General features: G+C 40.4%; 2 protein-coding genes across 6 annotated transcripts; both read left to right on the top strand.

Annotated features, from left to right (window-relative positions):
• Nucleotides 1-69: 69 nt before the first annotated feature.
• tmsb1 (thymosin beta 1) lies at nucleotides 70-12,516 on the top strand. Of its 2 annotated transcripts, none has more exons than XM_056440164.1 (15): nucleotides 70-177; nucleotides 603-717; nucleotides 1,782-1,813; nucleotides 2,314-2,416; nucleotides 3,100-3,131; nucleotides 4,089-4,191; nucleotides 4,905-4,936; nucleotides 5,917-6,019; nucleotides 6,733-6,764; nucleotides 7,739-7,841; nucleotides 8,555-8,586; nucleotides 9,532-9,634; nucleotides 10,509-10,540; nucleotides 11,036-11,138; nucleotides 11,560-12,516. In XM_056440164.1, exons 2-15 carry the CDS (start codon nucleotides 615-617, stop codon nucleotides 11,586-11,588), a joined length of 942 nt encoding a protein of 313 aa, XP_056296139.1. In that variant the 5' UTR covers nucleotides 70-177; nucleotides 603-614; the 3' UTR covers nucleotides 11,589-12,516. The 2 variants fall into 2 exon arrangements, with proteins under 2 accessions (XP_056296139.1, XP_056296140.1); XM_056440165.1 differs by having other exon boundaries at nucleotides 100-177; nucleotides 600-717.
• A 694-nt stretch (nucleotides 12,517-13,210) lies between these two features.
• Nucleotides 13,211-27,285, top strand: zgc:66447 (SLAIN motif-containing protein-like). 4 transcript variants are annotated; one of them, XM_056440163.1, is made up of 9 exons: nucleotides 13,211-13,945; nucleotides 14,494-15,149; nucleotides 17,940-18,076; nucleotides 21,490-21,612; nucleotides 23,478-23,618; nucleotides 23,739-24,062; nucleotides 24,207-24,350; nucleotides 25,887-26,172; nucleotides 26,323-27,285. In XM_056440163.1, the coding sequence occupies exons 2-9, from the start codon at nucleotides 14,503-14,505 to the stop codon at nucleotides 26,375-26,377; spliced, it is 1,857 nt and encodes a 618-aa protein (XP_056296138.1). In that variant the 5' UTR covers nucleotides 13,211-13,945; nucleotides 14,494-14,502; the 3' UTR covers nucleotides 26,378-27,285. The 4 variants fall into 4 exon arrangements, with proteins under 4 accessions (XP_056296138.1, XP_056296136.1, XP_056296135.1 ...); XM_056440161.1 differs by having other exon boundaries at nucleotides 23,739-24,068; nucleotides 24,210-24,350; XM_056440160.1 differs by having other exon boundaries at nucleotides 13,214-13,945; nucleotides 14,499-15,149; nucleotides 23,739-24,068.
• Nucleotides 27,286-27,292: the final 7 nt, after the last annotated feature.

Below are 27,292 nucleotides of genomic sequence, written 5' to 3'. Positions count from 1 at the left end.
CCAGATTGTCCAATCAAAATCCGTCTATTGTGCGTTGGGAGCCAATAGGAGCGCGAGCATTGGTATCCATGTTAGCTTGGAGAAGGGCGTGTTGTCTCTACTTTAAGCGTTGGCTTTCGACTTCTATTTACGCAGAAGCATTTTACCTGCATAGGACGCTGCGCACTTCTGCACCGGGTAAAGTTATTCTGAATTATCGCTGTTTATTAACTCGTACACACACACAACAACATTGTAACGTACTGCAAACATCATTAATGTTTTGTGTGTGTTTAAGTTGGTCAACATTTCTGCAACAGGCCAAACACTTTACTCAACAAACCTTTCCCCAGTTATACTGTAGGGTGTGGTCTGATGGGCTTTTTGCTCGCAAGCTGTTTTCTTTTATGCGTTTGTTAATCGCGAGAAGTCGGGAGGTTATTGCTGGTGACTGGTTAAAATAATTCCACGGTCACAGCCGAGTATTGCCTGTTTTTAAACCGATGTCTGGCTTAATTTTTATATCTGTGTGGGTTTGTAGACAACTGCGGGCAACGTCTTTAGTGATGACATATTAATGGTATCGTGTTTTTCTTGCTTTCTCGCACACCTTTCCCCAGTAGAACTCTTCCAAAATGAGCACTCGATGTCCAGTGGATCAGGAGGTGAAGAAGTTTAAAAAGGGTAGTCTCAAGAAGACTGAGGTGCAAGAAAAAAACCCTCTTCCGACGATTCAGGGTATGTGTTACAGAAAAACCTTCCCTGTGCCAGGTTTCACCTTCTCCTTAGCTCCTTGTTTGTCGCAGTTATACCCCTGCCTATCTTCGACTGCAAACATTGTTTTACTGATTAACTGCGTGTACACACCCAGCTACCTGAGAGTTCGTCCTTGTTCTGCTAAATGTCACCTGTTCAAATGAACATTTATCAAAAGATCTCTCTTTATTAAGAGGTTATACGGCAAATGGCGCTTCATGCTAAAAATAAATTGTAGTCACTTTATTAGATCAATAAATCGGTGACCCAGGCTGTACTGCACAATAAAAAGGCCTCGCCTGAGATTGTGTGTGTACGTGCACACAGGGAGAGTGGCTGGCCTCTGATTAGTGGGCGTTATCATTCTATCTTTATACAATTTGTTTTCCCTTGTTTGTAAGAAATGTCAGTATTGACACCAGCATGTATATGTCTAATCACAGTACAGTGATATCATGTAGTTTACAGCTCAAACGTGTAAAAAGTAACACAAAGTTTGCAGTGCCTCCTTTTTTTATGTTTGGCAAAATGCTCATTCTATCCTTCCAGAGAGGCTCCCTGCTGCCTGGCTCATTCTCAATCTGACTCCAAGCAACCTCAGTTTCTACTGTTGCACTAGTTTGTCTCCAATGAATACTATTGGGTTGCTTTATGGGAGATGGAGGATCCAGTGTTTTTGGAGCTTGCCTTTTTTAATAGACAGCAACATTTAAAACATCTTCTTTCCTTGTGTACTTACCTAGTGACTTGACATTCTTCTAGAAAGTGAAACTTTATTCCATCGCTTTTCTTGTGTGTGTGGTCAGAGTGGAACTATCTGTTGCACCATGTATTGCATATTACAATTGTGCACCCATCAAGAGTATTTGACACAGATCATCATGGCTTGGTGCTGTGTACATCAGAGTTGTTAATTGATTACAGGATGATAATGTTTAAACGCAGTGCTCCATCAAATTGTTTACTTGTCAGGAAGTTGGCACTGATCTTTATAAATTACTGAACCTACGGCTCAGTTATAGATTGTCTGTCTTGTGATCACACAGTAATTGATGATGAGAAGCAAGCCAACGAAGAGGTAAGTACCTGGAACGTACCTGCTGATATTCCTCCTGCTCTGTTACCTGCTCTTTCTTCAATTAGTAATCTTCTGTCATGTCTGCCTCTTAGTTGTTTTCTGGGAATTTTATTTTTTAGTTGTACAAACATGAACTGGGCAGAAATCATGTTTGTCTTGCTTTTAGTCTTTTATTTCCTGGAATTTTAATTGATGCATTCTCTCTTTTACTGCTAAATTAAAGCATTTCATTTTCAAACTGCTTTTTCTTCCCTGTGGTTTGCTTCATAAAGTAGGTCCATGTTTCTTGTGACTGGCTATCATAACTCCAGAGCCCAGTACTGTCTTTGTAAACTGAGATGGCGCTTGATTGCATACTGCAACTAAAGTTCTGAAATGATGTTGGGATTGTGTGTTTGTTCTTTCCCGTATATTCTCAACATTTTCTCATATTTTTCTAAATCTGTGTTTTGATTTTAATAATTTCTTTGCTCTCTGTCTCCCACTTGTTCCCTTTCTAGAAAGCTCAGAAAGAGCCAATGAATGCGGAGGTGGAGAAGTTCAATCCAGACAAGCTCAAGAAGACTGAAACCAAAGAAAAAAACCCTCTTCCAACTAAAGCTGGTAAGTGTTTAAAACGGGGGTGCTCACACTTTTTCAGCATGCGAGCTACTTATTATGTGACCAAGTCAAGGCGATTGACCGACGGGGGGGGGGGATGCTAGTGACTTTTTCTTTGCTCCGTCCTTTGCAAACCGGTGTCGGAGCTTTGCGGCGCACGAGATGACGGGCAGAGGACTGTTAATGCGACACGTAGAGACAGAAATGACATGCTTCTGCTATAATGTGGCGCTATAGAAAAAGTGTCAGAGGGGCGGGCCAATTTTTTTTAATGTCATCTACCATACTACGCCGCGATCGACTGGCAGGTCGCCGCGATCGACCGGTCGATCGACGTATTGAGCACCCCTGGTTTAAAACTATCTGATCTGCCCTTGATCATGTTTCTTCTGCTCCTTGTTTGGCTTTGTGTTGTCCATTGCTGCTGAAGTAATAGACAGACATTATAATATAGGGGCACCTCATAGATTTTATGCATGTTAAGTCTTCATAGAGAGTACTATATAACCTGTGAAAACAATTGTATACTGGTGGTTTCCCGTCCCAATACATAGTCTGTCACACGATGTCCTAATTTATTTAATTTATTGTCCCAACAACAACTTGTCACTGATCTTTGATAGTTGATGAACCTATGGCTCAGCTATAGATCGGTTCCGTCATCTTTGTCTCTTGTGATCACACAGTAATTGATGATGAGAAGATTGCCCTCGTAGAGGTAAGTACCTAAAACATGCCTCCCATGATTTCTTTCATTCAGTCCTTTGCTGTTACCTGCTCTTACTCTAATTATGAATCCTGTCCATCACCTCCGCCTTGGTTTTCTGTGAACTTCTCAACAGTGTAGTGTTGCAAGCCAAAACATAGTCTGTCCTTTTTTTAAATGACATTTAAAAAAACAACTTCTGGAACTATTATGTTCTCATTAAACGACTTTTTGCCATTCAGACACGCGTTCGTAAAATAGATTGAGCAAGCCGCGGTATTTTGGATACTGATCACAATTTGGAAAATCGCGTCACCAGAACCGGAGCTCCATCCTATTAACAATGCAGCAGCCAGAGACATTACACATTCTCTATATTTGAAAATATCACTCCTGTACTGAAGAAGAATAATGCATTTAATTTAGTAAGTGTTTTACAAAAAACTAAGACACAGGATAAAATGGAGAGAAATATTTTTTTTAAAACATGCATAGAATTAGGCACTGTACTGAAACCCCTTCATTGGCTCCGGCTACAATACAGAATCACCTTCTAATAGTCTACAAAGCATTGAAAGGTTTAGGTTTAAGTTTAGAAAAATAAACTTGATTCAATACGGCACGTTTTCCTATAATGCCCATATGCATGTGGATCTGAATACCTGGAAATATTAGTATAGTGTAACATGACACCACATAAAAGCCCTTTGTTCTTCTTGAGCCAGAAAGTCATAAAGTTGGTCCATTTTGTTTCTTATGACTGGCTATCATAGCTCCAGAGTTCAGCTCAGTCCTGTCTTTTTAAACTGAGGAGCTTGATTTCATACTGAATCTCGAGTGATGAAAAGATGATGGGATTGTGTTTATTCTTTCTCCTACATTCTCAACAATTTATAATTGTCTAAATCTGGGTTTTGATTTAAATCATAATTTCCTTGCGCTCTGTCTTCCCACTTTTTTCTTTTCTAGAAATCTCAGAAAGAGCCAATAAATGTGGAGGTGGAGAAGTTCAATCCAGACTTGCTCAAGAAGACTGAAACAAAAGAGAAAAACCCTCTTCCGACTAAAGCTGGTAAGTGTTTAAAACTATCTGATCTGCCCTTGATCATCTTTTTTTTGCTCCTTGTTTGGCCTTGTGTTGTACATTGCTGCTGAAGTAATGGACTGATTATGTTAACCCTTGTGTTGCCTTAGGGTCATTTTGACCCGATTCAATGTTTCACCCTCCTGTTACCTTTATATTTACTAACATATTTTACCCTTTGGGTTCAATTTGACGCCAGCAATTAAAACCTCCAGAAAATTATTCTAATTAATATTGTTTTCCAAGTTTAAGTGTGAGGCACTTTATGTTTGTTTGTTGACTACCGAAATAACACCGACATTAAACATTGAATGGGGTCAAATTAATCCTAAAGCGGGGGGAGGGTGTAATATTGATTCGGGTCAAAATGACCCTAAGCCAACACAAGGGTTAAAGGGGCACCTCATGGATTGTACACGAAAAGAAGTTCACTTTTCATAGAGTACTGTACAACCTGTGAAAACAATTGTACCCTGGTGGTTTCCAATACGTATTATACCATACTGTTTATGTATTGGGACAAACAAAATCATTTTCTTGCAGCCTAGTCTGTCACATGCAGTATGCTAAAAATACCAGGATGTCCCAATCCATTTAATTTCTTGTCCCAACAACAAATTAGCACTGATCTTTGATAGTTGATGAACCTATGGCTCAGCTATAGATCGGTTCCGTCATCTTTGTCTCTTGTGATCACACAGTAATTGATGATGAGAAGATTGCCCTCGTAGAGGTAAGTACCTAAAACATGCCTCCCATGATTTCTTTCATTCAGTCCTTTGCTGTTACCTGCTCTTACTCTAATTATGAATCCTGTCCATCACCTCCGCCTTGGTTTTCTGTGAACTTCTCAACAGTGTAGTGTTGCAAGCCAAAACATAGTCTGTCCTTTTTTTAAATGACATTTTAAAAAAACAACTTCTGGAACTATTATGTTCTCATTAAACGACTTTTTGCCATTCAGACACGCATTCTTAAAATAGATTGAGCAAGCCGCGATATTTTGGATTCTGATCAAAATTTGGAAAATCGCGTCACCAGAACCGGAGCTCCATCCTACTCACAATGCAGCAGCCAGAGACATTACACATTCTCTATATTTGAAAATATCACTCCTGTACTGAAGAAGAATAATGCATTTAATTTAATAAGTGTTTTACAAAAAACTAAGACACAGGATAAAATTGAGAGAAATATTTATTTTAAAACATGCTTAGAATTAGGCACTGTACTGAAACCCCTTCATTGGCTCCGGCTACAATACAGAATCACCTTCTAATAGTCTACAAAGCATTGAAAGGTTTAAGTTTAGAAAAATAAACTTGATTCAATTACTACACATGATTAAAGGTTCAATACGGCACGTTTTCCTATAAAACCCATATGCATGTGGATCTGAATACCTGGAAATATCAGGATAGTGTAACATGACACCACATAAAAGCCCTTTGTTCTTCTTGAGCCAGTAAGTCATAAAGTAGGTCCATTTTGTTTCTTATGACTGGCTATCATAGCTCCAGAGTTCAGCTCAGTCCTGTCTTTTTAAACTGAGGAGGAGCTTGATTTCATACTGAATCTCAAGTGATGAAAAGATGATGGGATTGTGTTTATTCTTTCTCCTACATTCTCAACAATTTATAATTGTCTAAATCTGGGTTTTGATTTAAATCATAATTTCCTTGCTCTCTGTCTTCCCACTTTTTTCTTTTCTAGAAATCTCAGAAAGAGCCAATAAATGTGGAGGTGGAGAAGTTCAATCCAGACTTGCTCAAGAAGACTGACACAAAAGAGAAAAACCCTCTTCCGACTAAAGCTGGTAAGTGTTTAAAACTATCTGATCTGCCCTTGATCATCTTTTTTTTGCTCCTTGTTTGGCCTTGTGTTGTACATTGCTGCTGAAGTAATGGACTGATTATGTTAACCCTTGTGTTCCCTTAGGGTCATTTTGACCCGATTCAATGTTTCACCCTCCTGTTACCTTTATATTTACTAACATATTTTACCCTTTGGGTTCAATTTGACGCCAGCAATTAAAACCTCCAGAAAATTATTCTAATTAATATTGTTTTCCAAGTTTAAGTGTGAGGCACTTTATGTTTGTTTGTTGACTACCGAAAGAACACCGACATTAAACATTGAATGGGGTCAAATTAATCCTAAAGCGGGGGGAGGGTGTAATATTGATTCGGGTCAAAATGACCCTAAGGCAACACAAGGGTTAAAGGGGCACCTCATGGATTGTACACGAAAAGAAGTTCACTTTTCATAGAGTACTGTACAACCTGTGAAAACAATTGTACCCTGGTGGTTTCCAATACGTATTATACCATACTGTTTATGTATTGGGACAAACAAAATCATTTTCTTGCAGCCTAGTCTGTCACATGCAGTATGCTAAAAATACCAGGATGTCCCAATCCATTTAATTTCTTGTCCCAACAACAAATTAGCACTGATCTTTGATAGTTGATGAACCTATGGCTCAGCTATAGATCGGTTCCGTCATCTTTGTCTCTTGTGATCACACAGTAATTGATGATGAGAAGATTGCCCTCGTAGAGGTAAGTACCTAAAACATGCCTCCCATGATTTCTTTCATTCAGTCCTTTGCTGTTACCTGCTCTTACTCTAATTATGAATCCTGTCCATCACCTCCGCCTTGGTTTTCTGTGAACTTCTCAACAGTGTAGTGTTGCAAGCCAAAACATAGTCTGTCCTTTTTTTAAATGACATTTTAAAAAACAACTTCTGGAACTATTATGTTCTCATTAAACGACTTTTTGCCATTCAGACACGCATTCGTAAAATAGATTGAGCAAGCCGCGATATTTTGGATTCTGATCACAATTTGGAAAATCGCGTCACCAGAACCGGAGCTCCATCCTACTCACAATGCAGCAGCCAGAGACATTACACATTCTCTATATTTGAAAATATCACTCCTGTACTGAAGAAGAATAATGCATTTAATTTAATAAGTGTTTTACAAAAAACTAAGACACAGGATAAAATGGAGAGAAATATTTATTTTAAAACATGCTTAGAATTAGGCACTGTACTGAAACCCCTTCATTGGCTCCAGCTACAATACAGAATCACCTTCTAATAGTCTACAAAGCATTGAAAGGTTTAAGTTTAGAAAAATAAACTTGATTCAATTACTACACATGATTAAAGGTTCAATACGGCACGTTTTCCTATAATACCCATATGCATGTGGATCTGAATACCTGGAAATATCAGGATAGTGTAACATGACACCACATAAAAGCCCTTTGTTCTTCTTGAGCCAGTAAGTCATAAAGTAGGTCCTTTTTGTTTCTTATGACTGGCTATCATAGCTTCAGAGTTCAGTCCTGTCCTTTTAAACTGAGGAGGAGCTTGATTTCATACTGAATCTCGAGTGATGACAAGATGATGGGATTGTGTTTATTCTTTCTCCTACATTCTCAACAATTTATAATTTTCTAAATCTGGGTTTTGATTTAAATCATAATTTCCTTGCTCTCTGTCTTCCCACTTTTTTCTTTTCTAGAAATCTCAGAAAGAGCCAATAAATGTGGAGGTGGAGAAGTTCAATCCAGACTTGCTCAAGAAGACTGAAACAAAAGAGAAAAACCCTCTTCCGACTAAAGCTGGTAAGTGTTTAAAACTATCTGATCTGCCCTTGATCATCTTTTTTTTGCTCCTTGTTTGGCCTTGTGTTGTACATTGCTGCTGAAGTAATGGACTGATTATGTTAACCCTTGTGTTGCCTTAGGGTCATTTTGACCCGATTCAATGTTTCACCCTCCTGTTACCTTTATATTTACTAACATATTTTACCCTTTGGGTTCAATTTGACGCCAGCAATTAAAACCTCCAGAAAATTATTCTAATTAATATTGTTTTCCAAGTTTAAGTGTGAGGCACTTTATGTTTGTTTGTTGACTACCGAAAGAACACCGACATTAAACATTGAATGGGGTCAAATTAATCCTCAGGCGGGGGGAGGGTGTAATATTGATTCGGGTCAAAATGACCCTAAGGCAACACAAGGGTTAAAGGGGCACCTCATGGATTGTACACGAAAAGAAGTTCACTTTTCATAGAGTACTGTACAACCTGTGAAAACAATTGTACCCTGGTGGTTTCCAATACGTATTATACCATACTGTTTATGTATTGGGACAAACAAAATCATTTTCTTGCAGCCTAGTCTGTCACATGCAGTATGCTAAAAATACCAGGATGTCCCAATCCATTTAATTTCTTGTCCCAACAACAAATTAGCACTGATCTTTGATAGTTGATGAACCTATGGCTCAGCTATAGATCGGTTCCGTCATCTTTGTCTCTTGTGATCACACAGTAATTGATGATGAGAAGATTGCCCTCGTAGAGGTAAGTACCTAAAACATGCCTCCCATGATTTCTTTCATTCAGTCCTTTGCTGTTACCTGCTCTTACTCTAATTATGAATCCTGTCCATCACCTCCGCCTTGGTTTTCTGTGAACTTCTCAACAGTGTAGTGTTGCAAGCCAAAACATAGTCTGTCCTTTTTTTAAATGACATTTTAAAAAACAACTTCTGGAACTATTATGTTCTCAGTAAACGACTTTTTGCCATTCAGACACGCGTTCGTAAAATAGATTGAGCAAGCCGCGGTATTTTGGATTCTGATCACAATTTGGAAAATCGCGTCACCAGAACCGGAGCTCCATCCTACTCACAATGCAGCAGCCAGAGACATTACACATTCTCTATATTTGAAAATATCACTCCTGTACTGAAGAAGAATAATGCATTTAATTTAATAAGTGTTTTACAAAAAACTAAGACACAGGATAAAATGGAGAGAAATATTTTTTTATAAACATGCTTAGAATTAGGCACTGTACTGAAACCCCTTCTAATAGTCTACAAAGCATTGAAAGGTTTAAGTTTAGAAAAATAAACTTGATTCAATTACTACACATGATTCAAGGTTCAATACGGCACATTTTCCTATAATGCCCATATGCATGTGGATCTGAATACCTGGAAATATCAGTATAGTGTAACATGACACCACATAAAAGCCCTTTGTTCTTCTTGAGCCAGAAAGTCATAAAGTTGGTCCATTTTGTTTCTTATGACTGGCTATAATAGCTCCAGAGTTCAGCTCAGTCCTGTCTTTTTAAACTGAGGAGCTTGATTTCATACTGCATCTCGAGTGATGAAATAACGATGGCATTGTGCGTTTTTTTTTCTCATACATTCTCTACACCTTTTTTTGTTATCTTGTCATAATAATTTTCTAAATCTTTTTGTTTTGTTTTTGCTCTCCGTCTCTTTTTTTCCATTAGAAAGCTCAGAAAGAGCCAATCAATGCAGAGGTGGGGGAGTTCAATACAAAAACACTCAAGAAGACTGAAACCAAAGAAAAAAACCCTCTTCCAACTAAAGCCGGTAGGTGTTTAACACTCTTATCTGCCCTTAATCATGTTTCTTCCACTCCTTGTTTGGCTTTGTGTTGTACAGTCCTGCTGAAATAATAGACAGACATTACATTAAAGGGACGTCCTCATATATTTTATTGGAGAGTACTATATAACCTGTGAAAACCATTGTATCCTGGTAGTTTTTAATACCCATTGTACCATACTATTTATTATGCAAGAAAATGATTTAGTATGTTTTTATTACATAGTATGGCACATGTGTTATGCCAAAAATACCAGGATGTCGTAATTTTCCGACTGTATTTTTGCAGTATGTAAATCGGCATGCTATTCTGACTCTCAATCCTTTGAGCAGCGAATGTATGAAAGCAAGAAGGTCAAAGCTCAAGGAGTAATGTTATGACAAAGCACCATGTCCTAATTGAATGCATACTGTATGCAACAGCACATACTTTGTAAGGGCAGTATGTTCTTACAAAAAGTCCCATTATGAACCCAGTGAGAATATTGTTTTTGGCTCTTGTCTAAATCTGATGTGGGTTAGATTTGAAGACTAAAAATTAATCTCAGAACGCCTGTGTCAAAAACTGAGTGCAGGTTAGAATCTCCTCGAAGGTTCCAAACTTTGCAGTATTTTTTTAACTACTTTCAATGCAGTCTGTACACATCTGATAATCTTCCACACCATAGTTGATGCTTTAGATTAGCATTGTTCGGTGTTGTGTCCATCAGAGTTGGTGTGTTAAATGTATTATTACAGGATGATAATGTATACACAGTACTGTGTCAATTTGTTTTCTTGTCAACAAATTAGCACTGATCTTTGATGGCTCAGTTATAGATTGGTCCCCTCATCTTTTTTATTTTTTGTGATCACACAGTAATTGATGATGAAAAGCAAGCCAACAAAGAGGCAAGTACCTGGAACGCACCTGCCGAAATTCCTCTCGTTCAGTCCTGCGCTTCCTTCAGTTAGGAATCTTCTCAGTTACATCTGCCTCTTACTTGGTTTCTGTGATTTTCCTGAACTCTGAAGTTGTACAAACAGGAACTGAGCATAAATCACATGCTTTAGTCTTGTATATCCTGGAATTCTAATTGATGCATACACTCTTTTACTGCAAAATTAAAGCATTTCATTTTCAAACTGCGTTTACTTCCCTGTGGTTTGCTTCATAAAGTAGGTCCATGTTTCTTGTGACTGGCTATCATAACTCCAGAGCCCAGTACTGTATTTGTAAACTGAGATGGAGCTTGATTGCATACTGCAACTAAAGTTCTGAAATGATGTTGGGATTGTGTGTTTGTTTGTTTTCCGTATATTCTCAACATTTTCTCATATTTTTCTAAATCTGTGTTTTGATTTTAATAATTTCTTTGCTCTGTCTCCCACTTGTTCCCTTTCTAGAAAGCTCAGAAAGAGCCAATGAATGCGGAGGTGGAGAAGTTCAATCCAGACAAGCTCAAGAAGACTGAAACCAAAGAGAAAAATGCTCTTCCAACTGCAAAAGGTAGGTCTATCTGACACATGCTTAAATTAAGTGTTCTCCTGGGAGCTTGTCCTTATTCTGCTTCATGCTAAACTGACATGAAGCAGCAGAAAGAGGTTAAAGTGTGGCAAGCAGCCCCGGCAGTTATTTCACTGGGGAGGAACCAAAGCACTGAATCACTTGGCACTACTGTTGCATTTCAGCTTTTCTTTTTTTGGGTTGAATTATCCAGTGTTTTGGGAGCTTGCCTCATACTAGACACTAATCTGTGTAATATCTCTGCAGCTTTGATTTGAAGACTGCATTTCTCTTCCAATGATGTTAATGTTTAAATTCCATGCTGGATTGGTTTGTTTTCTTATCTGACTAACAATCAACTAATCTGTGGTGACTGGCACAAGTGATCGGTTGAGCACCTCATCTTTCTCTCTTGATCACACAGATATTGCAGAAGAGAAGAAAGGCCAGTAACTGAAATGCATCTGCCATGATTCGCTTTTTGCCCTGCCCATTACCTGCTCGTCCAGCATCACCTCTGCCGGTTTTCTGTGCCGCCATGTTTGATTAAAATTGGTGTTTGGGCTGATGCTAAGGGGTAAGATCTGTAATCTCATGTATATGCTTTTTCCATGCTGTTTAGAAAGAGTTTACTATGCTGTTTAGAAAGGGTTTACAACAGGGCAAAAAAGATGAATTATTGTACCAATGGGAAGCCATATAAGATGTTGCATTGTCAACAATATAATGAGTATTCTTGCAAATGTTAACATTCAGTAAATGTAATGAAAAATAATCCATATGATGATTTTTTTTCTTAATAAAAATGGATGTATCAAACATGTTTTGTAACATTTGTATTTCAAACTATCTTTTTTTAAAGTATTAGCACAGATTTTCTGAGGACAAATGTATCTATAATGCAAGTGCTGGACATGGTCAAACATTGTCATAATAAAAATAGCTATTTAAGTTATTGTAATGTGTATCCCAGACCATAAGCCAGGAGTAACATTGCTGCTTAAAGAATTATTTAACTGCCTGAAATGTGGTACTTCCATAGAACTGGGCTTTCTATGTAGTTAAAAGCCATCGCTCGACTTCAGGCCTCTTCCATACACTTCATTTCTACGCAGTGTATTATGGCTCATGTACAAATTGTCCTATTGCAGGGTTAGGTTTCACTATGCCCCTCGGAAGTATAATCTGTAGTTAGACTAACAGCCCTAGAACCGGAGAAAGTTGAGTGAAATGATGGACCACTGCTGGAAAATGAGCTTGGAACTCGGGGTGGTGGTAAAATGGAGTGAAGTTAAACATTATTCATTTGTATAGTACCCACGTTGTAATTATAAAAAGCTCGTTGGAAATCTTCAAATAAAACTGCCTTTGTTTGAGCATGCCTAGCTGGTTTTCCTTGGCTGCACATGAGCCACATATATTTAAATGTGATTTGTAATGGAGTGAACCCTTCCTGCAGTTACAAGTCTAAGCCTGCTAGGGAAAAAGTGAGTGGATCTGGTGCAGGTGTTATACATTCCACATTGCCATGCAATATCTTTGTTGGAACATTGAGTTTTAATATGCAGGGTTGTCACATTTATACTTTATAAAAAGGCATATAATGTGTTGCAAAATGTTCACATTATTCTTGTATCTTTGCAATATGAACTTCCTTTGGGGATGCATCACACGGAACAGTGGCGGGCCCTTTTTTTCATACTGTAGATTGCTTAAGATGTTGCAGGCTGTGCTTTTTCAAAACAAGCCTGTTGAAACATGCTCATACAACAGCATGCAGGTATTTGAGAGCGAAGACATACTTTATACCATCTAATTGGCTGGTAAGAACGATGTTACCAAAATGACAGACTAATCCAGATGTACAAATTCCCTTCGGTTGTAAGGAAGCTTGAAAAGATAAATTGAAGGAGCTGATTGCTTTCACGTATCTGCAAAAGTGTATGCATATTGGTTTCTTTTCTAATGGTCTTTCAGGATCTGTAATGTCTGTGCACTGACAACAGACTAGAGATTGCAGCAACAGAAGCAAAGGTATACGACTAAATGATAGGAGGTAGAAACGGACTTATTTTAATTTTATTCAGCTTCCAAAAAAAATAATGCATTGCATTGTCAAGATTACGGGATAATTAAAGTGCACATGATTATTGTTCGTGCAAAACAAGTTATACAGGTACATTTAGTAGCATGAATATTTCCTTAAATTACCCTTGTCCAACAAAATACTCACAATCTACCTTCTCTTTTACAGCATAATGAAGAACATTTTTTGAGTACTATTGCGAAACGACCAAAACATTAGTATGAAATAACTTGTCATACTTATTCTGCATTAAACTAGGTTTTAGTTTTTTCTTCGGCTATCGTTCTTTCTCAGTCATTTATCTTTGCGGATCATTGTCATTGTGTACATGCAACAGCGACATCCAACGGCGACAGTACAGCCTACAAAACATGGCACTGCAGTACCACACCTCTCCCATAGAGCGCGCCATCTAACAGAAACTCCACAAGGGGAGGAGCGAGCGGCGCCACTGTTGGTCTGTTCATTGGGCTAACTAGTCCATCAACACGCTAGTTAACGTTAGCTGTGAGCGATGCGATGGACGCCATCGGTGATGCTCGAGCATCAAGAAAACATGGACAAGCTAACTGATATTCTTCCTGTGTTGACAACCATTACCGAGACAAGGACCGTTTCAGGTGGTGGTAATTAGCTGCTCCATCCATGCGGTCGCTGGTGCTCACGGCGGTTTGAGCTCCGAGTGGCGGGCTCGCTTGGACGAAACAACACGGCTCACTCACCGGTACGCTTGTTGTTGCTGTTAGCATGCTAGCCAAGCCAACGTAAACTTTTATTTAAATGATATACTAGGATATAACTGTTGGTTGCTGCAAGTTCACAGCTCGGGTTTGATGTTTGAACATCATCCTAGTAGTCGCTTCTTGCCGCGGAAATTACAGCTGCAGACTTAGAAACGTGATGAAGAGAGAAAGAAAAGGTGTTCTGTGTAATGTAAATAACGTTAGATGAAAATTTAGTCTTTGCTGAAATCGCCTCGTGTTAGCTAAGGTAACGTTAATGTTCAAGTGGCGAACTGATACCTGAGTTACGTGTAATTCACGTCCTAAGCTCCTCATCTGATCGATGTATCGAAATAATAGTTATAGTACTCATGTTTGTTTTGCTGCAGTAAGCAAGTGCTAAGTTGCTGTTTCATAAGTGCCCAGTCACTAAAGGTGTAGTCGGCAACATACCGTGAGCTCCCATGAAGCTTGGGGCCAATGCGTTAATATGAAGACATGTGGTGTGTTGTCATGGTGTACATTATAATCCTTCTCTTCCTCCCGGTAGAGAAGGAGCATGGTGGTCCCGGACAGTGCCGGCGTGGTCCCCCAGGCTGACAATGGCAGTCCTACTGGCCTCAAGGAGAGCTCCGAGCCTGGGTTTGAGGAGGAGGAGGAAGAAGAAGGGGGTCCGGAACATGCAGGGGGGGAGCTGGAGGAGGTACGAAAGCTGCAGGAGCTTGTTCGTAGGTTGGAGGTCCAGAACGAAACCCTGCGCAACAGGGGGAGCAAGACTATCGTCCTCAGAGGAGTCAGCAGCAACAGCAACCTCACAGACGCTGTGTACATCAGCGAGAGGCTGACTTGCGAGAAGGTGACCAACTCCCACCTCAGATTGGAGCACGGTGGCAAGCCGGGCAAAGCAGACTTTGAGCTGTCACCCACTCAGGACAGCAGCAGCAGTGGTGAAGACATGTCCCCTCTGCCCAGGGCCAACAGGCTGGAGGGAGAGGATGAAGAGGAGGACCAGGGTCCATGTGGGGATGTTCTCATGTTGACCTGCAGTAATGGGGCAGCCCATAACCCAGAGAGCCATTCTCAGGAAAGTTACGAGTCAGAAACACTTGCAGAGAGCGACTCAGGGGTGGACCAAACTGCACTGGATGAACTGGATGTCCTTGATTTGGAGGATGAGTGTGAAGACGTAGGGGACGAAGACAGATGGTACGTTTTATTATCTAAACTGCTTGTCTCTGGTCATGTTTTTTGATAAGTCTCCCCCTATCCCACTTGTTTGGGTGAGATATCAGTGCTGGACCGATCAGTTTGCAGGATCCTAACATTTGCAGATGTGAGAGAGAAAGCAAGTCAATCATAATATGTTGAAGAGGTATCTTCAGGGGAAGTAGATTTATGTCAGCACAGGCCACAGCGATGCCATATTTTGAGTTTTCTTGTGTATAGGTAGAGGAGGCCCTTCAGCCAGATGAGTGAGTTGCGCTCTTTCATTTTAACCTCTGTTTTAGAACTGTGTTCCTCCCCTACAGGAAGTGAGTATGCACTCTTCTGTAGCAGTAGGTTATTTGGATTTAAAATTAGAGGTAATCCTTGGCAAAGACAACCCACGTGTTCCCCTTATCCACAGAATCAAGGAGTCTTTTCTTGTATTTTCAGAGCTTTGCTTAACTTTGGCAAACATTTTTTACCATTAAGTAAATATTTACTGTAATTGGGAGGAAATGTGTGTGTTTTGGAAGAGAGAAGAAAAGCACTGGACTGACAAGGAGGCGTAAAATAAATGGGCAGCTAGCCGGAGAGAATGAGTTCAGAAGCCGTTGACGTGCCGTGCCGACTAAAGTGAGAGACGTTTTGTTGTCCCATAAAATTTACTCTGCGCTGTCAGACTTGTGTGACCTATGTGCGACCCGTTTGGCAGGTAATGAAGAACACAAAGCCTTTTCTTTACCAGACACGACAGGCAGGTATTGTTTTGCCGTGTGAGTCTCTTTGGGTGTGTCATCGTGGCAAAGTGGGTCCAGGAGACGGAACTACCAAAGAAGCCCGCTTTTAGTATTTCGGTGGATGGATTTTATCGCCACATTAACGTCCCAACTGTGCAAATGCTGTCTTAAAACCTTACAGGTGTTACGCTCAAAATGAAGACCACGTTTTGAAGACCAGTGTGGTCCAAGCAAGGAGACCTCTACTTCACGTCCCTTCACTGCTGCTATTATTGTTGACCCGGCATGTTTCTTCATTCACTAAGCCTCGTTACACAATGTACTAATATCTGCATTAGTTCATTCCTGAATGCAGGCCAGGTTGAAGCTTATAAAAAGTCGGTTTGTTGTTGGACAAGTTGAACTTTGCTAATTTCCCCCAGTTTTATTGGCAGAATGTCACAAAAATGGGCAATTATTACAGTTAATTACAAATAATATATGTTAACATCATGCCAAAAGTTCAAGTCGAGGCATATTTGTTTATTCTGTGTATGTTGCACTGCTTCCAACAGGTACCATATTGTGTTCCTGGTGGTTACTTTAGCAGCTTAAAAGTCAGACCATTCACGATTTATGTTCAGTTTCGCATCATTAGCCACACCATATGTGCTTTGGGCGGTTATCATAGCCAATAAATCCTGTAATCCTAACGGCCGGCGACATATTCTAATCTGCTCTCCTCTGGGCTAGATGATGTTGCATGGCTAAACTGTTTTGAGTGGGATCGCACAGCATGTGATCTGAGGGCCCCCCCTGTGGGACCAGCTGAAACCTGGACAGAAACACTGGAGTTGAGAACAACTTCAGGAGGTCTTGTTTGATGTTTTTGAGAAAGCAAAAAAAGAATGCCATTTAAAAAAAATAGTTTAAATACTTGATTGGACCAGGATTAATTTGGTCTTAAATCCTGGTAATTTTCCTGTTTGATTTTTTAAATCATACCCTAGCCTACCCTTAAAACCTCTGACTTACTCTCCACACAGTGATGCAGACAAGCAAAATAAACCTGACGTTGCAGCATCGACATAAGTTATCCATCCTATCGCTGTATAGGGCACTGCTTGGTTTCATGATGAAAGGAAAAACACCTGTTGTATGATAGCTGTACAATCAATACTATAGGGTTCGTTTTAATTGTATATATAGAATAATTGTAAAAATATAGAACATACATACATTAATGTAGACTTCATACACATATGCTGCTCTACTTATTTCTTTAATATTATAAAAAACACTTATTTTTATTATTTTTGATTGAGCAGAAATGAAACGCACACTGAGGCTGAGCTCACTGGCAGGATGTGTGACCTGATTATTGCTCTGTTTTGTTGCTCATTCCAGTGGGAAATGGTTGCTTTTGTGTTTGCCCAATGGGAAGATGATTTGTCGTTGATTGGCCAAGAACCAGTCAGTCCGGGCCTTTGTTTGTCAAACTCAAAGGGAATCGGTTGCCCATGTGACTGCCAGTTCAAAGCTTGTGGTGAACTGATTGCCGTTTACTCTCACTGGGGAAACACTGGATACATCACAGTTCATATGGCGACCATGTGTGGCTGCATGAAAATCGAGCATTGGCTGGTCGTTTGTTGAAGTGATGGTTTGTGGCAGCTGTTTCCAAATACAACTTTAGATTTAAAATAGTAATTTTCAGATTTGTCCACCTGACTGGCCCGTGATGACAGGATGAGCTTTATATGTTCGGCGGATGTAAATGAGGCCAATGAGCATTTGTCTCCGCAGTCATGTTTGTGATGAAGATGTTGAAAGATGTATTACATAAAGTATTTGCTCACTCCCTGTTTGATCGGATTATGTCATTAACTTTAAACAAACCAGCTTGGTTGTTTTCTTTATTTTGTGAGGTCTTTATTTTCTGCTTCACAGTGTTTCATTCAGAGGTTCGGAGTTATTCTGCTTGTGGTCAGCCCCACCTATCCTATGTTGTGTCTTTCCTAATCGCCTTTTGCATCTTGTCATTGTTTTGTCGTTGTCTCACTCTTCTTTACAGGTTGTACGTGTCACCAAAAAAGCAAATGGACGATCAAGGCCCAGAGTCTCCATTGAAGTGGTGTCGGCAAGCTCTTGACCATCGCAGCCCCGAGACAGAAATTGCTTGTCGAACCCTGATCAGCCGCTTGGACCAGAGTATGTGAACACGTACATTTTTCCATTCTCAATCTTTAAACATTTATTATGCTGTATTTGTATTTATTCCCATACGCCCTAAAATTAACTATAACAAATTTGAAATGGCTTTCAAGATAAGATTATTGTATGTTATGGTCTTTTGGTCACATGTTGCTGCCTCCAGAGATGACAAAGTCCGAGCACTCAGTAAATGTGTCCGGGCTGTGTGCGTCTCTACATGTGGACAGAGGTTTGTGTCTGATACACATATTATTTACCCTGCTCGCAGCTCCGACTTCCTGCACACTGCAGAACCGGAACAACAGAGCTATTCACACCAGGGCTGAATGACCACATGAAGTCAAGCCCCCCCCCCCCCTCTCTCCACAGGTCTGCTCTCCTTTTTAAAAGGCAGCAGCTGGCATTGAAACTGCCTTTCTGCATAGAGACTCCATGGTTAGCAGTAAACTTAATGGTTAGCAGAGTAAAGGTGACTTTAAAAAGTGAGTTTAAAAAAAGATCTTTTCTAAACTTGACCCTAGTATATGCACATACTTATGCCACTGTTAGTTCTCAAAGCTTTAAAAATACATAATTTACACCTGCACCTGTAATTACCCTGGACATCAAACTGTGCATTACTGTTGTTCAACCAGGAATGCTGGTAAAGCTTTCTGAAAAGGTGCTGTTACACACGGCCATGCATTGTGTTTATTTAATAAATCCGGCTGCTACAAAATAGCCACACACCTCTACACATGAGTGGTCGGTTATAGCTCGGTCTTCTGTCTATTTATGTAGGAGACATTAGATTACTGGAGTTCATCAGTAATGTGCCTCACAGCTATTTTAAAAAATAAAAATATCCGTTCAGGTCTTATTTGATTTTAATGCTGCTGTCACATTTTTATTTAATGTCATCATTTTCTAAATGAAATACAGTAAACATTATTACTTATAAAAGCATTGCATTGGGCAAATCGTATCAACGTTCTTAACCAAACAATTATTTATATGTTTTCTTCCTCTTAAAAGTAAGACACAACTTCTACTTCTGGCTGCAGTGTTGAGGTGCAGTGTGTGTTCACATCACCCAGACCAGTGATTTTCAACCAGTGTGCAGTGAGAGATCATCAGGTGTGCCGTGGGAAATTATCTAATATCACCATTGTCGGTAGGGCTGCAACAACGAATTTCATTATCGATTCGTTGTGTCGTGCGATTATTACGGCACTCAATAAATCGCGGAGTATAAAAAAAGTAGATTTGAGCGCAGAGTGGCGCAGGAGAAACTATCGGAGCGGAGGGAGAGGACAGACAGAACGCTGCGTTGTGAGAGCCAATCAGCGCTGAGCTGCTCCTCCATTAGTGAAGCTAATTGGCTGCTGCTGCTCTCGTGGCGCTGGAAGCGGAAGTCATTCACATCGTCGGAGTGACATTCAAGGAGCTGTGTGCGCCTACAGGTGATGTTATGAACCCAGACACCAGGGCGTTAGATGTTACGACGTGTGTGGCATTTCCACAAGAAGTATAACGTAGAAAAAGTGGTTATTCATTCCCTGGCGGATGGCAGAAAATATTTTTCCACGGAGATAAGCCACGCCCCCTCACCGACACGTATGACGCATACAGTATAGAGCGTATTCACGTGACGTCAGCATCTCAATCGCGCCATCTTGGGGTCCACTTATTAAATGTCAGAAGAAGTTGACCTGGCTATCGTGTCCGCTGTTTGATTATGCGAGAGCCCAGCAACCTCATGTCCTTCTGCATTACCAAAGACAGATTTCAGCGGTTGGAATTGATTATTCGCAACGCTTTTTTACCTGATTTTACTCGCTCAACACTTTGTGGTTAATTCGCTAGTTACCCCTAGTTACCAGCACATAGCCCGGTCACATTCCTGTAAAACAGTTTTCATTTCCGCTATCGACCATGGGACATTAACAACTATTTCTGCGTTATATCTGTTGTAGAAATACCACAAATGTCGGAACATCAAGTGCCCCGTGTCTGGGTTCATATATGATCCGTAGTCGCACAGCTCCGCCTCCAGGACGAGTGTCTGGATGAAGCCGCTTCCAGCTCCTTCAGGACCAGCAGTGACTGTTTGGCTGGCCGTGCTGAGTGCTGTTCCCATGTAGCCAGTGTTTTATTTTACCGTGAAATGAATCACAGAGATCGCCCGACGGAGTTGCCATGTTCATGGCTTCCTCCCAAGTTTCCATCCACAGTTCTTTTTGTGCAAGTGAAAGACATTGATTTTCGCTCGGCGAAAAAGCAAAAAGAGATTGTTGACGAGTGTGTCAATGGAAACGTGCCCACAACCCGATGTGTCAACAGAAACACATGAGAACAGTCCTAACGCTCATACGCCGAGTGAAGCCGAAGTAGATGCATGACAAGTTGAAGTAATAGCCCGTCTTGTTGAGCTGATAAACCCATATTCTGAATCATTAGTCCCACATCCAACAATGAGGCACAGTACCATAATCACAAGGCACACCGCTTTGAACTGAAATTGTGTCTCCTTCAGGATATAATGGTCATTTCTAAAGAAGAGCGGCATAAAATAAAGCAACACAATGCCTTGCATGGACCCCAACATGGCCGCCAAAGGTTGTTGTGGTCACGTGAGTGAATACGCTCTATATATTCCGTGTAAATTAACATTTGAATATAAAACATTTGCATTACTTTTCCAAACATTTTGGGATTATATTTTTTTCAATTACTTTTCTAGTCCTGGAAATAGCCATTTAAAAATTCCATGACTCACAGGTTTTCCATGACCGTATGAACCCTGTTTTGAATAAAGGGTTGAAAATTACAGTTTTTTTTGTTTTTTTTACCCAATTAATCGAAAAAATAATTAACAGATCAATCGGTTATCAAAATAATCTGTAGTTGCAGCCCTAATGTTACGCACAGTTTTTTGCACCGTGAGGCCCTCGCTGCAAAGACTTTGCCAGCAGATCTAGCTCCTGTGTTGGATGATGTTCACTGACCCAGACAACAACATGATTTCCTGGAGGTCTGATTCTTCCTTTGTTGACCTGTTGTCTTGTGTGACCTGTTGTTGAAGGTGTGCTTCTGCACCTACAAGAAACAAAATAGCTGGTGCATGTTGAGAGATGTGCGCACAGGATCTACCGCTTTCTACAAAAAAATGGGGCCCTTGAATGGAATTTACGTTTTTTCAACCATACCTTTATTATATATATATATGATGTTTTCCTTTATTCAGCCAGGAATGTCTTATTGAGATGCAATATCTCTTCTTCCAGGGAGTCTTGGTCAATAGGGCAGCATAAACAGTTTCACATAAACACAATTCTACATGTTAGTAAAACAAACAATGCATTGAAGAATGTCATCTTTTTTTTTAGAAGTGAGTATGTGAGTAATCTCTTCTCTTCTGTTTCCTGCAGCTTCACGATGGAGGAACATGTACAGTAGCCCTTCAGCAGAGGCAGGCTCGACAGGCTCAGGCCTGATCTCTCCTGGGTACCACAAATCAACTAACAAATCCCTACTAACCTGTGGCAGCTCAGGTATGGCATGGCATTAACACAATGTGCTCCTCATTTTCTGCTCGACACAACAGTGGGATTGACTCCAGTTATTGTGAGGATGTAGGTCAGTTGATATGTGTGCACTAATGCATAACAATTTGTTCTCTTGGGATCTGAATGGTAATTTCTAAAGACTTTTTGCATGTTTTACCCAGTTTATTGTGTGCCGCATATACTGCACTTTAAAAAGAAATCTCAACATATGATAAGTTAGATTGATTTTTTTACTTCTACCAGGCAGACTTTGTTTACTATTCATTTTATTACTGGAGTATTACATCACAGACTAAATGATGGTCCGATGAACAGCAGTGAATTTAGAAAAGAAAAAAGAAAATTTGTCATGAAAAGACAAATGTGTATTTGGTATCTTCTTGCATCACAAAGGTTGCCGATAGTAAACACATGAATGCATCACCTACGACACATCTGTAAAATGTGTTTTAACTCTAAATCTGTCCTTCTGTACACATGACATCTATTGCACCTGTCCATCCTGGAGAGGGATCCTCCTCTGTTGCTCTCCTGAAGGTTTCTTCCCTTTTTTCCCCCTGAAGGGTTATTTGGGAGTTTTTCCTTATCCAATGTGAGGTTTTGGGACAGGGATGTCTATGTGTACAGATTTTAAAGCACTCTGAGACAAATTTGTAATTTGTGAAAATGGGCTATACAAATAAACTGAATTAACACTGGTATACTTTGGAAGATATTCAGTGATAATGTACATGGGGTCTGCATCTCGGGACTTTTTTAGGCAATGCGACTAACCTGTGTGAAATGTGTTCTGCTGGTGATCTTGACTTTGTGGTGATTGTTAGTTACTTTGCTCTTTCGTTATTCCTCACATTATTTCACATTTCCCTGGCAATTTGTGCATAGATCAACAATGCTGATGTTGTTCTGAATCCACTTTCAAATCTTTGCATGAACATGTAAATGCTTGGCTTGTGGGTGGTGACCCTATCTAATCCCAGACTTTTTACATAAGCAAATGCCTCTGGATGATGTAACTTCCTATTTATGTGCAAGATAGGCCTGTGTCAGACAGACACGCCTTTCCTGCACAGTTTTTCTGGGCATATACGAAATGTGATTCGCAAATAGTCACACCTTAAATTTGTATATTGACCGGGTCAGTCTGATAGTTTACATAAAATGCGTATCCACCTGGTGAATATTGAACTTAAATCTAAATTTGTGGGGTGAGTACCTCAGACACCTTCAGCTGATTGGGACCAATTGAGCTGCTGATCTCCTTTACTTCCAAACTTTTAAAACTATTTTCATAAATCTTTTTGTAATGTGTAAACTGCCTGGTTACCTGAAGGCGATAATACCATTGTGTGAACCTGATCGATCGGTCCCTATCATCTCCTAAGCAGAGTCTGGCAGATCAAGTTGGTGTGACATCTTTTTTGATCAATTCAGTTCCCACATAGGTGGTCTAACATTTCTCATTCTCATTTGATGGCTTTAAAGAGGGGCCCATTAATCAAGACATTATTTTTTGGGGGCTGACATCCTTTTTCTGTTTGGCAATCCTGGTTTGAAAGCTAGTTTTATCATTTGTTGGCACAATCATGTGGTTGTGCAGATTGACCAGGTTAAGTTCCATCTGGAGAGCTTGTAACTATTATAATACCGGCCTTGGTAAATGTTTTTCCGCATTTCCTTACCCTGGCCTTTATTTATAATATTTTTTCAGTTTCTGCTTTTATTTTAGAATTATAAATAATTCTGCCCAAAATAGTCATATTAAGTGTGATTAATATTGTTCCCTTTCATTTGTGGGATACAGCTTGTCTAATAAATAATAATAAAATGTGCCTATTGTGTTTCAACAGGTGTCACGACCATGCACTCTGCCCTGAGCTCGCAGTCCTCCATAGACAGTGAGCTCAGCACATCCGATGACTCCATCTCTATGGGCTATAAGCTGCAGGATCTCACTGATGTCCAGATCATGGCTCGCCTACAGGAAGAGAGTGAGTAGAGGTTTTGTGCACACGTTGTGCTGGACATCACATGTCACATTGTGTTTCCCAATTCTAAATTCCACGGCTGGCTGTATATGCCGTTTTTTAACTTTATAACTTTGGTGTCAGGTCTGAGGCAGGATTATGCCTGCAGCTCAGCATCTGCATCACGCCGCAGCTCCACAGCCTCGCTACAGTCCCTGCGCCGGGGTGGCACCCACAGCGATCAGGAATTTGACAGTTACAGCCTGGAAGACGAAGAGGACGAGTTTTGCTCCGTGCCCCAGCGACAACATCGCTTCACCCCTTCGCCGTTAGGTTCGCCCCGGTGCTTGTCCCCCTCCACCTCCAATCACGGTCAGGAATACAGCAGCCGACTCGGGGCTCCACGCACAAGAGCACCAAGACGATCCCTCCAGGGCCCCAGTGCAGACCTGCTTACGTTTGCCAAGAGTGAGGGTAGGCTATAGCCAATAATTCAGCAGTCATACCCTCGGTCTAGAAGATCAGAGTGACCATCATAGATTTTTGTTGGACCAAAGCTGTAATGACCCACATGATGATGTTGCTAATTGTGTATTGTATGTGTGGTTCCAGAAGAGTTGAGGCACAGCATGCCTAATCTGGCTCCCCGCACCAGCCTACATTCCCTGGAGGCAGTCAGAAACAGTCGCAGCATGGAGGCTAACCTCCAGAGCTCTGGCAACCGCATGTCCCACCTGATTCACTCCCCCTCCACAGGTAACCCTACCCTCTTCGCCTGGTCCCCACCTGTTATCCAATATAATGGCACCTTCCTTTGCCTTGTCTATAGCCCTTTGTCGTGTCACTTCTAGCCTACCACCTTAACCTCTCGAATCTCTGCATGAACACAGATTTGAACAATATTCTGGAAGAATCATCCTAAAGATAATTTATGGAATATGTGACCACTACTAGTGATATTGAGCAGTTGTCTTTATGAGTAATTCAATTCAGTTTATTTGTATAGCCCAATTTCACAAATTACAAATTTGTCTCAGAGTGCTTTACAAACTGTACAAATAGACATCCCTGTCCCAAAACCTCACAATGGATAAGGAAAAACTCCCAAATAACCCTTCAGGGGGAAAAAAGGGAAGAAACCTTCAGGAGAGCAACAGAGGAGGATCCCTCTCCAGGATGGACAGGTGCAATAGATGTAATATGTACAGAAGGACAGATTTAGAGTTAAAATACATTCAATGAATATGACAGAGTGTATGAATAGTTCGTAGTAGGCATATTCCACGATGGAGACCTCCACGATCCATCAGGCAGATGGAGGTAGAGAGGAGGAGTGGGCGGAGTCTCAACAGTGGTCAGTAGGTCCCCAGTTTCTTGTTTCTTGCCCATGGGTGATACGATACATATACTTGGCAATGGTTTTACTTTTATACATGAATCTACTGATAGTAGTAATGCTCCAAGAAAAGCAGCAGTGCACTGACAAATGATGTTAAGACTGCTAACAAACAAAAAGATTAAATGCAGGTTTCAACATTTTTGGAAAATTGTCTTCACAAATGTTTTAGCATTTAGTTTGGGGTCAGTAAATACAAATGCGAACAGAAAGTTAAAAATCAGTAATGCAATCATTGTAAATGTATAGAAAAAAAAAGAAGCTGTAGGTGACTAATAGTAATGTTTACAATCAGTTGTCATGTGCTCAATACAAATATAATGCAGTAAGCAACAACAGAAAAAGCATAATATAGTGGCATTATCAAAAAATCTAACATGCTCTGATTTTTTCACGTCAAAAGAAAATTCCTGAATATAAATATTGAATAAACTCAACGTGCAAGTCTTTGATGGACATGCTGATATCAGATACATTTCCTATAGATACTAATACATCAAAATGAATGTATCGATCTAACCTTGACCGTCTCACCCTAACAAGTCACGTAATCTATGACAAACTCATACTATATACTATACAGTATGGCTCACAAGTACTTGGGAGTTCCATAAGCCATCCCATATGTTGCCCTTGTCCTTCCCTGACATACCCCAGGTAATGAACAGTCAACTGGCCCTTCACATGATTATTCCAGTTGTTACCTCCAAATGTATTCTTGATAATTCAGTGCTGCTCCTAAAAGGCTTACCTACAAATCCTACATGCCACACACAGGGTTTGGATCGGCACATTCATCTTATGTATACATCAAAAACATGTATTCAATTTCCCTTGTCTGAAATAAATAGCTGGTTGAGATGCTATTGTACCACTGTGCCTTTCTTCCACTTAAGGTATGGCTTCTAGTCGACTGCGGGGCAGTGGCCAGTCACCTCTCTCCCTGCGAACTCCAGTGAAAGCGGTTACTCCTGTGGGCTCTATGGCAGCTGCTCGTCAGCCTTCCAGATGTCTGCCTGTTATCCAAGCACAGCCTGCAGTAGGGGGCCGCAGAGTCCAGTCACCAGGTTCTGCCAATGGCGGATCCTACATACCTGGAAGAGCCTCCGGTGGGGCAGGGAGGTCTGCCTTCGGCCGAGGACAGGCATCTACTCGGAGTAAACTTTCACAGCCCCCAAGGAGGTGAGTGCTCAATCGAAAAGCTGTGGAGGAATGTTAAGAAATTTAGTCAAATGTCTTTTCAATAATGGTAAATTTGCTTTTATGCTATTTGGATCATCACAATCTGATACCTGGGCTCTGGAATGAAGACTAATTCTATTTTATTGACAGGTCTTTGGGCATGACTAAAATGTCAGATGAATCCTGGAAAGATGGCTGTTACTGAGCCTGGCCGGAGATGAAGGATGTCAACTGCTGCAACCCTTACCTGAACTCTTCCCTTTTACCTCTTATAGAACACGGCCACTGTGAGGTCGTACATCCTTTCGGTCCCCATTTAAGAATGGAGCGCTGGGCTGCACTGGAATCCTAGTCGAGACTTATCCCTTTCCCTCGCATGAAACATTGTCAACCCACACAAAGTGGATGTCTAGGCAGGCACACATGCACACTCGAATTGTGATATAGACCAACTCTTGAGCTTCCAGAAAATTTGTTTGTGTCAATTATACTTATTTTTCTATGGTAATTGTGAGAAACTGCTGGAATATTAAGGGTTGTATCACTGTTCCTGTGAAGTTGATCTAAATTGATATGAAGGCAATTTAAATTAAGATATAGGTGGTTTGTTCTTTTTCTGTGTGCATTCCTACTCTTTCAAGGTGCTGAATATTGCATGCTTGATTTTTTTTATTTTTATTATCCTTATGTAACTGCAATATGATCCGTGTGAAATTCTGAATGTTTTATTGGTTCATCCTGTGATTATCTTTAGATTTGTTTTGTACTCGTGTTTTGCTCTTCGCTTACACAGCAATGCAACATCTGTGAACCACACTGCCCACACTACAAAAAATGGTAAATATGGTTTGTACCAATGCGCATTTTAGCTACAAAACTCTTTCCAATTCCAGAAGAATCTTATGTCATTAAAGGTACTGTTATGGTGCTGCATTTTGCAGGCAATTTTACTGCATATCAATATTTGTGTGCTTTTGAATACCACTGTAATGAAGAAAATGTGTCTACACTAAGGCATTGTGCCTTAAGACAGCTATGCACCCTCATGCAGAGTGCTACTGACAATTAGGCGCTGTAATGAAAATTAATAATAAAGTCTGACCTGAAACTATAGTTGCAT

This window comes from Pseudoliparis swirei, chromosome 19 (assembly GCF_029220125.1).
Source record: "Pseudoliparis swirei isolate HS2019 ecotype Mariana Trench chromosome 19, NWPU_hadal_v1, whole genome shotgun sequence".
Taxonomy (NCBI): domain Eukaryota; kingdom Metazoa; phylum Chordata; class Actinopteri; order Perciformes; family Liparidae; genus Pseudoliparis; species Pseudoliparis swirei.
This window is presented reverse-complemented; position numbering and strand designations above follow the sequence as displayed.

What these genes read in the sequence shown, in the direction of transcription:
- tmsb1 (XM_056440164.1), top strand. Translation starts at nt 615, where the DNA reads ATGAGCACTCGATGTCCAGTGGATCAGGAGGTGAAGAAGTTTAAAAAG. An exon ending in CCCTCTTCCGACGATTCAGG is followed by an intron (nt 718 to 1,781) that starts GTATGTGTTACA and finishes GTGATCACACAG; the next exon opens with TAATTGATGATGAGAAGCAA. An exon ending in AAAAGCAAGCCAACAAAGAG is followed by an intron (nt 10,541 to 11,035) that starts GCAAGTACCTGG and finishes TTCCCTTTCTAG; the next exon opens with AAAGCTCAGAAAGAGCCAAT.
- zgc:66447 (XM_056440160.1), top strand. Translation starts at nt 14,503, where the DNA reads ATGGTGGTCCCGGACAGTGCCGGCGTGGTCCCCCAGGCTGACAATGGC. An exon ending in ACTAACCTGTGGCAGCTCAG is followed by an intron (nt 21,613 to 23,477) that starts GTATGGCATGGC and finishes GTGTTTCAACAG; the next exon opens with GTGTCACGACCATGCACTCT. An exon ending in GATTCACTCCCCCTCCACAG is followed by an intron (nt 24,351 to 25,886) that starts GTAACCCTACCC and finishes CTTCCACTTAAG; the next exon opens with GTATGGCTTCTAGTCGACTG.